This window comes from Bombus terrestris, chromosome 13, assembly GCF_910591885.1.
Source record: "Bombus terrestris chromosome 13, iyBomTerr1.2, whole genome shotgun sequence".
NCBI lineage: Eukaryota > Metazoa > Arthropoda > Insecta > Hymenoptera > Apidae > Bombus > Bombus terrestris.
This window is the reverse complement of record NC_063281.1, coordinates 8342303-8357525: the sequence shown is the minus strand read 5'-3', so window position 1 is coordinate 8357525 and position 15223 is coordinate 8342303. Positions and strand designations below refer to the sequence as shown.

At 45.2% G+C, this 15223-nt stretch overlaps 1 protein-coding gene across 12 annotated transcripts in view; it reads right to left on the bottom strand.

Moving 5' to 3' along the window:
* The window catches only part of LOC100651096 (forkhead box protein P1), a 216643-nt gene extending 202396 nt beyond the window's left edge, over positions 1–14247 (bottom strand). For 6 of the 12 annotated variants that reach the window (XM_048411480.1, XM_012315298.3, XM_012315299.3 and 3 more), the window contains exon 1: positions 13109–14246. Coding sequence is in view for 11 of the 12 variants with exons in the window: in XM_012315298.3 (XP_012170688.1) it covers positions 13109–13138 (30 nt within the window). In the remaining variant the exon portion in view is untranslated. Of the gene's footprint in view, positions 1–13108 lie in introns of all 12 variants that reach the window. The other 6 variants (XM_012315301.3, XM_012315302.3, XM_048411479.1 and 3 more) reach the window with 3 other exon arrangements.
* Between the last annotated feature and the right edge of the window lie 976 nt (positions 14248–15223).

The following is a 15223-nucleotide window of genomic DNA, read 5'->3' as shown; positions in this document are numbered from 1 at the left end:
GTAACGACGACGCAAGGACGATCGCGCGAGTATTGTATCTCTGTTTTGCAGTTACTCGCCGTTTCACCGTACGAAACAGAATCATGGGCGTGGAGCGTGAGCAAGAAAAATGTAATATAACGAGCATGCAGCAGATAGTGGATGAAAGGAAAAGACGTGGAACGCGGAGAGGGAACTAGAAAGAAACGAGCACGAGCCGCAGAGTTGTTTCGTTCCTCCCGTATACACGCAAGACGGTTGGTTGAGTTATTTAGAGCACGATTATGTACTCGATGATTCATATTTCAATTTTCTCTTTGCTAACTAACCGGCGATTGAAGACAAGTATGCCTCGATTACTCTAATCATGTGATTCTCCGCGAGTATGCGTTATCTTATCTCGACTTGTATACAGAGAACAAGTCGCACGATAATATTGCATTTCGTGTTGTTCAATGTTTCATTTCTGCGAGGAGATTCTCTTCGAGTACGCGAGAAAGGAAAATATACCGTACAAGGTGTGTTCGACTGCTAGTAATCAGATATATATACGTATGTACATATATTAAGTGTTTCGAATGCTTCGAACAATTTATAGAATACGATGAGTTACGCGATAGGTTAACGATACGGCGATTATTGTATGAATAATGACAGGAAAATAGAGGTGACTATGAGAGACATAAATCTGCAGGGCGTGAAATCTTGAAAAAGAAAGCAGGCGGACCCGAAAAAGAAAGTTCAAAGGAACGAGCGTTGAACTTAGGCGCGCGGTGCTGGCAAATTTTTCATTATCTTGCGCCATAATCTATTTACAGAAAAGATTTAAAGCTGGGACGTGCGGTGCTCCCAGTCTGGGGTTACTGAATTCATTATTCCTTTAAAAATATTAACTTTACTAACTCTACCATTTCTTTTCTTCTTTTTCGCCCTTTTTCTTCTATAAAGATAGAGGAAGAGAAAAAGAAACAGAAACCCATACGGAAGAATGATAAAACTTCATGACTTTTTTTTTCAACGTATACTTCCGTTTCTTTCTCGCTTTCCGTGAAATATGCAACCAATTAAACAATATTATTTCGCACTTTTCTAAATAACGTTACCAACGTGCGAGTTTCGGGTTTGCGCAATTATAGACAACGATATTTCAGCGATATATCTTTGGAAACGTCTTGCTCTAAGAGCAATAATTAACCGAATTAAATAATTGCCGTTGCACTATACTTCCAAGTCATATTTCAAGCGCGATACATGTTTGGAGATATACGTCGCTACCGCTGTCGCAATTAAATTTACGCGAATCTAAGAATAACCATCGTTTGAAATAGAATCTTGTTGTCATTGGTTCACTAGCCGATATTCTAATCTCGCGAGATTAAATCGGCCAGCAAGATTTCCAGCCAGCGACGAGTATCGAAACGGAATTGCACATCGAATCGTTGAAAACGAAACGTGTCGCGCGTTAAACAAGTTTCTCGGCGCGTGTGTATGCTATTAAATCGCGTTGCTTATGAGTTATTTCCACGAAATATTCTCGAACTGAATCGCGACGATGAAAAATTTAGATTTTCCCAAAATTTATACCGCACGTATACCTGCACTTCTTCTACCGCGGAGTGGTGGTAAAATTAGTATTTTGCCGTGACTCGGTCGCGATATTAAGTGGCCCGATCGCGTAAAATAAATGAACCGATGAGAGCCAGCTACATACATACCGATGCTTAGTACACTTGGCTAACTATACTTGAAACTTCCGTGACCGCGAGGCGAAATATACCAAAGTCGCTAGGAATGGAGCAAAGAGCAAATGCGTCTGGTAGAGGGACGAACAGTAAATCTGTCTCATCGTTTGGCACGGTCGTGTTCACCACCTCGAATGAATTATTTACTTATCAATTATTAAGCGAAGTTGTCGTGTACCGCTTAAAGATTTATACTGGTCGAGAAATTGTCTTTGCATATTCACGTTGCCATTTCATAACAGATTCGCAATATTTATGACGTTAGACCGATTTCAAGGTTGCAATTAAGCCAAATATAAATAATACTATAACCTATATTTCTATTATTTATAACCCATCGATCGCCCGGTTATTATATTTCTCATCAATTCGCTATTAGGGGAAAAAATAGAACTCTTAAATTGTATGTCAAATGCACAATACCGTCGTTCAAGAATATACCACTCACTTCGTTAATTATTTTCCACGACAACGTAACGACCTCGACGCTCCAAGAAAACCGAATAGAAACAGCGGCGGTGTATAGTAGTATCGGAACGAGCTCGAATTCTTTGTCAGACTTCCCAGAATAGGAGCAAAATGGAGCAAAGTCTTTTGGTTCAACAGAGAGTCGCGTATACGTGGTACACAGGCGAGCGGTAAATCCATCGCGTCGTTCGGTATGTAAATCGCTTATCGCTTCGAGTGGACCACTCGGTATAATTAGGTAGGTAGGTAGCTAGGTAAGTAAGTATAGGTAGATAGGAATGGCATCATGCGCGCCGACATGTATCTACACATCTAATGGCGAGGAGGACGAGAGCAACCTCGCGGAATTAGGCTCTTCCGTTGTTTCTATTACAAAATAGATGGCACGATATTGCGGGGCATCAACGGCGCAGCTAATCTCTACCTTTTTTTTTTGCCGCGTGATACCGTTACGATACGATATCTCGATTATGCTAGTCGAATTATTTTAAGCAGCTGAAGATCGAACGATGCCGAGACACGAAATCGTTATCGTTTCCGAAGAACAATAAACGTTTTATCAATAAACGTAATTTGATATTAAATAAAAAAGAATATGCAGATCGTATATACTATAAATTCATCCATATTCAACATTTTATTTCCACGTTCGAAATGTGATTATGTTTATGCGTGAAACTTTTAGAACGACTGAAATCTGTGGATTGGTTAATGTTCTAGCAGCTAAGAGGACAAGATATGAATGCACCTGGTTGAATCGAGTTTCCGTGTACGAAGCTGGGAGCAATCGACGTTGACGAGCATCACACGAAACGTTCGTGAACGATACGTGACAGGGGTCGGGAAATTGATGTCTATAACGCGGTCGCAGCTCCGCTTCAGAATCCGTAATCGATCGCGGTGGCGAAAATATAACGAAATTAACGCGATTCCGTTTCACGGAAAGTCAGTAAAAATACTGATAAATCGACCAGCCGGATGACGATGGATCGCGGAGGATGGTAACCAGACCATCGTCGTGCGTTCGTCTGAAAATTGGCACGGAAGAGAACGTCGTCGTTCTAAATTACTCTCTTAAAATGTATCCGCAATAATTTAATACGCGGTTCGAGTGGCCCGGACGAATTTATAGCGTAAATAACACGGTACTTCCAACAAGCAGATATCATTAATCCCGTCGGGTAGCCACGATGAAGAAGCCTAACACTCGTCCCGTGCCGTTTCTGGCGATTCGTCGCGATAAAAGCCAACAAATCATTGCATCCAAGATGTATCCGTAACCATTAATCCGCGGCTGCATCCTATCCAGCTACTTAACGGCACTGGGTGAGTGCAACGAATGTCATCCTCTGCAGCCCCATGCACTGTCGTTCCGCGATGCAGGCCGGTCACGTGACCGACAGGAAGCTACCAATCGTCTTGCACGATTATCCCGGTCACCCTCTTTCCCCGCCAGCGGGGATACACGGAGCATCGTGCATCGTGCAGCGTGCACGTGCGTGTGCTCATATGACTACGTAGCCGTGTGCGTCAGCCAGGGCATCAGGGACAACGTTAAATAGGATTCGCGAGCGAACAACCACGTACGTATCTCCACACATGTCTCATACCACAGTCCGTGTCGTCCCGACGCTTCTATCATCTATACACACGTACTATACCAACAGCATACACACACACACACACACACACACACACACACACACACACACACACACACCGGCGATAGAATGTATCGAACGCGCGCGAGCGAATAGTCAACGCGAATTTATACGTGCACGCGTCGTATACATGCGACGAGACGCGGCTCAGCGCAACCAGCGTCGAGAGTCGCGACCAGTAAACCGCGCTACACATTATCATAAATGCCCGCGCGCTGGAGTCCGTCCCACGCGTAAATCTGTTTCGCAAATTGCGCGAGTGGGATTATGTCATCTTCCTACAGTCTCTTTCTATCGCGTGCAACTCCTGACGCGATCGTGTCCCTCCACTTCACACAAACGGGATGGATGGAAACGAGCTGTCCTTCGACGCTCTTCCATCTTCGACTTTGTCGCTTTCATCGCTGTTTCCCTCCAATGTTTCGATAATCGTTGCGAATACATACATGCAGATTAATGAACGATTTAATTCTCTGCCGTAGTATCGTATAGTTAAAGACTGTTCATAGTTCATTAAAAATCCGGTTTTTATTCAGTTCCTACTCTGCTACACGCTAACGAATAGATTTCATACAATACTTGGCTGTAGATTTGAAAACTTTATATCTCAGTTTTCGACATCTCTTTTCCATAACTTCGTGATTTTTCACGTAAGTACCGGTCGTAAACATAAAAATACGTGCTTAGCGGAATCCACGTCATACATAATGAACGTGATAAAGAATAAAAATCTTGTTTATTCATAAGGTTGTAAGAGATTGTTTTTGATTTTATTGTAGCTGGGGAGAGTCACAAGTGCGAAATTGCATACGATTGCTAAATATTTCGCGACGATTGTGAAATCTGTAGAGACGACGTAGGTAAATAAACGCGCGGTTGTATAATGAGCGCATGGGACACTTATCTTCGGTACAACAATATCGTGCAAACAATAGTGGTTTCAGATAAGAAACTGATGCAAAAGGTAGAGTAAGGAGAGTCTCTTTTCATGAATCTCGCCGACGCGGAATTATTTTTCTGCCGATGGATTCTGCGTCTTGATTATTCTAACGAGGAATCATCATTCTATACACGTTAGTGTATATATGTATACATAGTGAATATATTCGTCGATACTTCGTGATAAGACGGTGGTTAGAGAATTAGAATTGAAAAGAACTAACCTTCTCAGCTCCTTTGGCTCACAAATTAGGAATTTTTATGCCGCCCTCGCGCCATCCAATGAAGAAGCACATTTGTAACTCTTGCACGATCGAGCTTGTGAATACCAGAACGTGGAACATAAGAAACCCAGAAAGATCCAGTTTTGCGAAAATGTCTCTGAATTTTTCGACCAAACGAATGTTTTCTTCGCGCAACTGTTCTCTCAAGTCGCTCTCTATTCGATCACTTTTCTCCACGCACGTTTCTATTGTCACACGCATGCAGCGTCGATGTTAAAATTTAACTCAACTATCGTTGGGCGAGATGAGACACTCGCGACGAGCGATGCAAACTTTTTGAAAGAAAAATGGCGAGCGTTGCGATAATTTAACTCGAAAAGAAGGAAAACTGGAACGCGTATCGTCCACTGTCTTCCGAAGACTTCTTCAATCTCTTTCAACGGCAGACAGACGGTGTCGCCGAACTGATAAGACCACACTGGCTGAGAGGAATTTAAAGTGAACTGCGTGGGTATCGCGAGGAGAATTATGTTTCTTCGATTGAATGCAACGATGCGATACTGCCACCTCCACCAAGTCGAAAAAGGAATTTTACAACCTGTCTCTTCTCTAAGTAAACGCTCGGAACGATCCGCACGAGTAGAAAGTTTCAAAGGACGAAAACGATTACACTTGGTAAAAGTACACCACTGTTATCCGAACGAGGGAGCTATCGAATTTAGTCTAGAAAGTGAGAGAACGATAAGACGGTTTGTCAGAAAATACAAATCAAGGCAGGATGGAGGAAGCTCTTTACCCGTTTCAACAAACTCGTAAACAGTGGTATACTCTGATTATCCACGGCGACCAATCGAAATCGAGATAGATAAGGCAGTTTAGGTTGCAATAATTTTTCCAGAGCGCTAGTAGTTATTTATTCCTGTGCTGAATGTATGCTTATCAGCATACTTGGAGATAATATCGCCATCCGTCTGGCTCGGTGACATGGTTCTACACTTCATAAATACACTGTTTGTCAATGCAACGTAAAGGGGTAAAGTATCTAGCGTGTTGATTGTTTTCCTCTGTCGCGGAAGATCACACGAGCTTCGAAGATTCTGGGAATCCGTCGTCTGAATCGTTTCGCGTATAGTACGAATAGTTACGTTCTAAAACGGCTGGTCGGATCATCAAAGGGAGAGATGATTCGAGAAAGAAAGAGTTAACACGACCGGGTTCAAAATGAGTCTGCCGTTATAAATACACTTCCACGCGAAAACAACTCTTCGTTAGCTTTGACTCGTTGAAATTAGATTTGGGTACTCGGCTGGATGTGTTGCGTAACCATTCACTGTCCTGACAGCCTATATGTTACGAATAGATATTCAAAGCGTTTCTACGTTACAATCGACCACGACGTATCTCGAAATTAACGAAAAAAATATTTCGATGGTTTCCCACGTTCCGCTTGAACGGGTTACGAGGAACTTGTTTCTCAAAACGTTCTAAATTTTTATGATGAAGACGTAAGACATCCAGAGGAAATCGCTCTCTAAGAACCGGTTCGCGGTAACCAATACAGAATACATAGTTAAGGCTTCCTTTTGGCATCATCGATACGATGAATGTTTTTAGAAGAACTCGTCCACTTCACGAGGAATAAAGGTGATTTAACCAGTCTGGAATATTCGTTCTTTAAACACGACGGTGGCGGCGACGACGACAACGACGACGACGACGACGACGACAAACTTACGTCGTTTCGTCGAATAGGCGAAGTTGGATGGAATGATTATCGCGCAGAGAAATATTGAAGTAAAGAAGAAAAAAAAAAGGAACAGTCGATGAACGACGATAAAGAAGCATCCGTGTAAAAACGTTACGGCCCTACCCTCGAGTAGAGCCTCTGGTTGACGTTTGCGTATGCATCAACAACACAGGTGAACACCAGCGTACAGGCACGTATCTATGCACCCACGACCCACAACCGTTTCGTCTGTTTGCGAATCCCTCTTTATGTCCCTCATCCTTCACGCGCGAGCTTTCGTCGCGATCCTCGTTGTGTACAAATCTGCGCGGTAATTGATTCATGATAGAACCGCGAATTCAAACAAGACCGATCTACATTTTGATATGCCGTCGCTCGCAGTTCACTACGGATTGCGATGTCGCTCTATTATGTCACCGGCGTTGTTGCGCCGAGATACATCGTAACCAACGCGGTATGGTCTGGTCATGATCGACTCTTTTCACTGTCGCGACGAGGTGACCAAGTTTTCTCTTATTGACACCGTGATATTCGACCCTGAAGAAACTTCCGTTATTCTCGAATAACTGCCAACGCTTGCACGATTTTACGCTAGATGAGTGTAAGGTGTGTTGAGGTAGATTTTTGCATAGACCCCGGTGTCGTGTTACACCATCCTATTTAATATTCGTCCATTCCCTATTCCGCTTTTCACACTTCGATCTTCCAGCGGCTCGAAAGTTATCGCGAACAGCTACCACGCCCTGTATTTTAATTTTATTACGATGCAGTCGCATGAAGCGAATTCAAGTCGATGGAAACGCTTTTCGTTTCCATGCCGTCGGTACGCTGGCTCACGCGACGAGATTTTCTTTTACAGAGTGATTTTCTTTAACCTGTGATTTGTCTTATCTTATATTAAAACGCCGTATAATTTTAGCGACCTTTTCATCGTCGAACGACCGCACAAGAGAAATTGCATTTTCATATGGAATTTTCTTACACGATCGAATATTCTTTCGAGCGTAGTTATTCGGCCACCGACGATGAAACGTCGCGATGTCGAGAGAGCATGATTCGAATTGCAAGACAGTAGATGCAGACGATTATTGCGGTTTATATTGGGCGGCACACCGGCCGTCCCCCTTTGTGTACAAATCTGCGTAATAATTGATACGCGATGGGATCACGAGCTCAAACACGAATGGGTTTTAATACGGCGGACGCTCCCAATGTCCAGCATCGTACAGAATCTCTATTATAGTAGAGGAGAGAGGAAAGTCGTTGCAAACGAGGTTGCATCGGGTAACGCGACCAATGCAGAACGAGTGGATAATGATCGGCTTTTTTTGAGCCCATCCCCGCGAATCGCTCCTCGGCGTCCCATAGGGAACGTGAAACGCTCTTTGTACGCTGCGATTCTGGTACTTTCGTCCTTCTGCACAATGACGTCGACGGAGAAAGCTCTCTCCTCTCTTTTTTCGAAAAGAAACTATACGATTCTCCGCGCGACGTTAGCAAAAAGTCAAAAAAGAAAAGAGAGAGAGAGAAAGAGAGAGAAGGAGGAACGAGGTTGACGGAGAGCAAATAATAGACATTATATTCGTAACAATTTTCGAAATCGTCTTCCAACAAGAACTCCGTACACGAATACTGCTTGACATTGCGGCTATTATAATAGACCAAACATCTTCTAAAAATACTATTTACAAAAACGAAGCGCGAGCAAATATATAAATGTCGCCGGTGATGTTCGCAGTCTAAAAAGATGGTTTTCGCATTAGGTAACGTCAACGTCACCCTTCGATTACCCAAATTACCTAGTTAACGTCGGAACGGATCCAAACATATTCGATTTGATAGCCTTATCGCGATATTATTCATGATGCAGCGGGATATCTGGGAAATTGTCGTCGAGGCGACGCCATGATCTTGTTATAACGAGTCGCCGTGCAAACCGTCGGTACATCACAATCGCTGGATGATAATTTAATGTAACGACGCGCGTTAGTGCGCCGATCGCAAATGAACGGCCGCCGGCGTTCCCGTGTTAACGCGCCTACGGGAACAGCCGTGGGGGCATATTTGACACGGAGCAGTCATGGATCGGCAAATCATCGAATCATCGGCGGTACTCGACAACGTAACAAGTCAACAGGCGGTCGTTATGTATATTGACGTATACTTGCCGCAGTTGCGGCGTCGATGCCTGTTTCTATTGACAAATACCCGTCGCGGGGGCGATGATGCATTACCGTACACGCGCTATCGGAATGACATGGAATGCGTATTATCGCGACAAAATGAACCAACCTCTAGGAATTCGAATGCTTCGCGTCGATATCGGTTGCATCGATATACAACGTTTCGCGTCCATGTCGCGACTCCATCATTTACAAAACAATTTATACACACCGTCTTAACGTACGATCGCCGGATCGATCACCTCTGTGACTTCGCCGATGTTAATTCCATCCAACTATCGTACTTTCGTCGAAACGTTCGTTTTTAACATGATCGACACTGTCGGTAGCTGTTCGTTAAATGATTGCTGGTAAACATATCAATGTTCAGACAGGCGTGTATTTTCTCCACAGCCCTATTGCCAGTGCAAATTTAACCATAGCGTTATTGAAATAAATTGTCCCGAATCTGTCAACTCTGCTCGTTTATCGACGAAAGGGATGGTCGATGCGATGGAACGGATTTTCAGAAAGGAAATTGTAAATCCACGATGACGCGTTGAAGACGCTAGCCCTGGCGGTTTGCACGACGTACGGCCGCGTGTCGCGTGGAACGGAAAAGGAAAATAATAAAAACGAGCGGTCGCGATGAATTGAAGAATCGACGAGGACAATGCGGAGTGGCGTTGAAGTGGCTGTGACGGATGATAGGCGGCACGAGGATCGGTAGATCGCGAAAGTGGCGGAGAAGCAGTCACGATACACAACGTGTAACAATGGAACAAATATCTGTAGAAAGGTGGTGCTCGTAACGTGCACACTCGACGCGCACTGGAAACAAATGTCGTACCTATGCGTGACAACCCTTATTGCGGCGAGGGGGTGGTGTGTTTGTGAGCTGCGTGTTTATTGCTCGACCTGGCAATAATAACTGGTTATTATTCATTACTCTGGCGCACCGTGCTCGGAACGCACGAATGTCGCAGTCAACTACATGGCGGCGAGAATCACTCTTTTTACTCTCTTTTTTTTCGGCTCCTCTCGAGCCGTCGAGGACACGACGATTCGTGAAATATCGCACTACGACTCCCCTTCGCTGGTGCCGGGGAAAAAAGCGACGCGTTATAAACTACCGGAGAATTTACGCTTAGCGAGACGTCGAAGGATCTATCCAGATCTATACTTCTTTTGGAAAGATTATCAGACATGATATTGATTCGTTACTGTAATAAGAGTCTGATCCGATAGAGAAACGTATGCGGTTATTTATTGCTTCGCCTGCATTTACAGATCACCATGTACCATGTCATGATCAGGAACGTGTAAAGAAAGCATCGTAGGATCGTATCCTTCACCGTAGCGACAACCAAGTAGAAGAAGAAAAAATTATATATATGGGGATTCGCGTCGCAAACCTGGAGCATGAATAAACCAACGAGCAAAGGTGTGGTTCCCAAGCGTCCACAGTAGGAAATCGCTCACCGGGGAAGAAAGATGGAGAACAGAAGCCAGAAGCGAACCAAGACGTGATTAATATAAAAGTGGGCGGAGCTTGGTCTGGCCGGAAGTAGCCGAAGAGGGATGCTGTGCCGTGCCAAGCAAGCGCGAAAACGGGGGTTATAGTGGCACAACTGTGTTGGTACACTGTACCGTATGTATCTTCATCCTATGCGGCTGCATACACGCCCGCTGCCCCTGCTATGTGTATGCGTGGAACGCACGTGTGTGCACACTCAGACGGGTCTACGTCCGAAGCAGCGAAAGAGGTGAGAAGATGGGCGAGTACGTCAGCCGTGGCGGGGATGATGCGAAATATACACCGCGATTGACAAGCAACACCCTTTGGCCGATCTGAACCTTCGTTCGAGCAACGAGAAAGGCGTGACAAAGACTTGGAATCGTTGCCAGGTAATGCCCAGCTCGAGCAAGAAGATGAACCGACGATACCACGCACCAGGCACTTGGAAATAACACGAAGAATCGATCGGTACACCGGTGGACCACGCGACCATTCAACTTGGAACAGGAAACACCGTATCAGAATTTCCAACACTTCTCCAATCGATGTTCCATCGTCGTCTTCACTCCACACGGACCTCTAGCCTCTCGAGCGATCGTCAGACCGCGATCTGTTTTAACACGGCTGTCAGTGAGCAGCCGCCTTTGAATTTTGACGAAATCTTTGGTCAGCCAAAGGGACCAGAAGCAGATGGCTGCACGGAGTACCGGCAACCTTGGAGGAGCACTAGAAAACGGAAAAAGGAGAGAGGATAGGAGAAGCAGGGTGGGTTGGTTGATTGGCGAATATGGGATCGAAGGGAACCGGGCGATTCACAGGGGTTTCGGAGACGCGGGGTGCAAGGGTTGATGCGCGGGGGTGGCCAACCCCACCTACTTCTTTAACGCCCCCAAGTAGGGTAGGACCGCCTCCGTCTCTGCGTTGTTCCACCTACTACACCCCGGGACTTCTGCAGTCTCATACCTACACCACCCATACACCATCATCCTCCCATAGCTTCGTCTACTCCCATTGACTATATCCTTCTGAGAAAAATCACCCCTATTCCCAGGTAACACGAAGCGTTCTTCGATTGAAGCGTAACTACCATTACCAAACGAATATACCAAGCTAGGTGCCATCTCGGATGTTTCGTTGGATACGTCGGATAAATTTAAAGGGGAGATTGAGGCGTCACGATTAATCGATGGTCTTTCCACTGTAATTTTAGAGCAATCAAACGAACGTTAGGTTCCTATCGTATTCTCTTTCTGTTCCTTTTTTCTTACTATTTTCTTCCTTTGCCTTTTCTTTGATTCGAGTCATACGTTTCCCGTTAAAAGCGATAAATTACAGTTGAAATGGAACGATACCAAGCACTATACAGGCGAAATAGGTTGCAGATAGTGAGTCGTTGAAATAATCGAGCTAATAACGCGATGATTCATATCGGCGTATTATATCTTTCAAATTTTCAGGCAGTGTCAAAGCAAGCCTATTACTGCCAAGATTATTTTTAGGAAAAATGCGTTTTGCCGGAAAGATTTCTGTACTAAGGCAGATACGCATTTAGTTACTCGAGCGTAGTTAATCTTGGAACTGTGTAGCGAGATTTATTTGACCAACCATTTTGCTTGTCCGGTGCACCTATTTGTCTTGTCAGGATCGTTAAAGTGTCATTTCCACGAATATCGTCCGGTTCGCTCAACGTAAGATCAATCAGAAAACTCCAAAGCAAAGAGCCATTTATCTATATTATAACGAGAAACGCTCGGCTACCGCTAAACGACAAAACGCGATAAGCCTAAACTTGGTTTTATAATACTAGAACCGCTATGACGCACATTATCGTGATCAGCGCTCGCCTGTTACATGTCTTTCGGTGGAATAATCGATAAGTTCGTAATATCGATCGTTTTTCCCAAATATTTAAATACCCATTTCCGCTAACTCTGTTTTCGTAACGACCCAATTCCGCTGACTGAAAATCGCGTTGCTCGTCATTAAAAATGTAACGATAATCTCAAGTATTTTCGTACTAAATGTCGATTTTATTCTGAATCGTATTACGGTGCCTACCGATAAATATCGTCCTGTACCGATCTCTAAACCAAAGACAGAGTCTTTATACGTATGTACGTTCGCTGATCGGTACAACGTATCTGCGCGGAGATGCTAAATTCTCCGGTGACAAAACGAAACAATACGAAACAACGGACAAAAAGGGGAGGGAATATGGTGGAACAAAAGCAGCACGCACACCAATGAGAGAAGGAAGCGATAGATGCAAATGATTGGAAAAAAGCTGAACAACAGTCTCGGGTAACGACAGCGTGCAAAGGGACTCGTCGATGGCACGTGGCGATCATCATTGAGTAAGAGTAACGCAAAGAACGATGAATGAGGCAAGCGGCAGAGAATGATGAGACAAAGAGACGGACTTAAACGAATGAAACGAAAGAGAAAGAGAGAAAAAGAGAGAGAGAGAAAATGCGTGACTGAGATACAACTATACGATTGTATTTAATCATAGACAGGCAGACAGGTAGGTAGGCAGGCAGGCAGGCAGGCAGACAGTCAGGCAGGCAGGCAGTCAGGCAGTCAGACAGTCAATCAGGCATCGGGTGTCATTAAGAAGCAGTGCAGTGAAGACGAAACAAGTGTTGCAGGGGTGAAGAAAGTCTCTACCTGGACGGGTCTCCAGCGTGGTTCCAGCATGTCCCGCTTCCTCCTCGTCGTCTCGCTCGTGGCTGTTCTCGCTTGTTCCTCCGTCCTTCTCTTCGTAAAAGTATTTTTCGAAGAAACGAAACGGAGACACAAGACCCGTTTCCCGTTTCTCCTCTATCTTCCACAATCTTCGTCCTGGTAATTCGTACTTTTCCTCCCTGTCCGTCTTCTCCCGCCCACCCCCTCTCGCTCCTCTGTCCTTCTGCCACCTCTCTACCTTTCTCCGCCTCCCTCTCTTCCTCCTCACAGAGTCCACTTCCTCCCCCCTTTCTCTCTTTCACCTTCTCGTTCTTCTCCTTCCCGCTCTCTTTCTCTCTATCCCTCGCTCTCTCTCCTTTTCTTTCCTTCAAAGGTCTATTTATCTATTTATCTATTCCTTCCTTTCGGCCTTCGCGGTTCACGGCTTCTCTCTGTCTCTCTCTCTTTCTCTTTCTCGTCGTTGGTCACCTCCGCGTGCGCCGCGCCACGTGTCTCTCTCCTTGGGGAGAGGAGGACGATGTCTCGATTTCTCTCGGTGTCGCGGTTTTTAATTTCTCAAGCCGGGACGCGAGCGCGACAATGCGGCGAGACAACGGTAGGTTACGACGATATCTGTCTATCTGTCGGACCAAAGGGAAGAGCGATGCGTATCCACGTGTTATCCTCGTAAGTGCTGCGTGATATTTTTGAAAGGAGGGTTGTGGATGATGATAGTGGTAGTGTAATAGTAGCAGTAGCAGTGGTAGTAGTAGTAGCAGTAGTAGTAGTAGTAATAGTAGCAGTAGTAGTATCAGTAGTAGTAGTAGTAGCAGTAGCAGTAGTAATAGTGTAGTAGTAGTAGTGGTGGTAGTGGTTGTTGGTGGTGGTGGTGGTGGTGGTGGTAACGACGAAAGGCGCCCTCTTTCGCAATCGGAGCTGACCAGCGTCGTGTTCGTCCACGTCCTTGGTCTTTATCCTCGTCGTCGTCGTCGTCGACGCAGGAAACGTGCGCTGAACCGTGCGGAATTGAGAGTGTGGTTTAAAGAAAAAGGGGTACCGCGCGCCGGTGGCTGCCGTCGCGACTGTGCGACGCTCGGCACCGCTTGGCCGCGAAACCCTACGGCCGCACCGAACACGCGGCTACTGAGTCGGCGCACTCACACGGCCTCCCTCTGTCTCCATCCCTCCCTCGCCGTTTCGTTGCCTCTTCGTTTCACCTTCTATCTCGATGTATCTCGTTCCTCGTCCCTCGTTGTAGTCCCGTTTCTGTCAGACACGCTTCGTCCGCGAAGCCTCACTACTTGTACGTAGCTCCTTCTGCCTTCGTGTCTGTCGTTCTTTTCTTTGTCCGTGTCTTGCTTCTCTCACGCTCTTTCTTTCTTTCTCTCTCTCTCTCTCTCTCTCTCTCTCTTTCTTTGTCCCGTTGTCACCCGCGTCTTCTTGGATATTCCGCCGAGCACTTACCAGTTTCTCCTTCGTAAATACGCTTTTGATTTGAACGTACAGCCAGACTTCGCTGCCACGCAAAAATGTGGAGAAGCTTGAATTTTGTATCGAGCTGCAGCATCAAGGAACACTTGACTTGCAACGTGTTGCGGCAACACTGCCGAGATACCGGTAATTAGATAATCAGATAATCGTGGCACGTGTAGGTTTCCGCGATATCATTTATAAGATAGATGCTGATCCATGTTCACGCACGGCAGAGGTTGCGTTAAGATATGGACGGGAGTTGATGCGGCTCGATGTAGTTATTGTTATCGATTCGGCCTAGTCCTAAGACCACACTAAAGCTGACGAGCCATTCCGATGCATTCATCACCATCACATCGCAGGGCAATTTATCATCGCCGTATGCACGTAGTCTTGGATATAATCATCAATTCGTAATACCTTTCATTCATGATATTTAAAACCGACGTGCATATACCGTGAAAATTGCACGAATACCCCTTCTTCTAAATATACGCGTTCGCTTCTTTTTTTTTCTTTTTCTTTTTTTATTCATAGCTCGTTGCCGTGGAAGGGATCGTTCTTTGACATTTTAATAATCTTCCTCTTGCTTCCGGGTACGAGTAATTTCGATATATACAGAATGCACGGACGGTGAATGAGAAA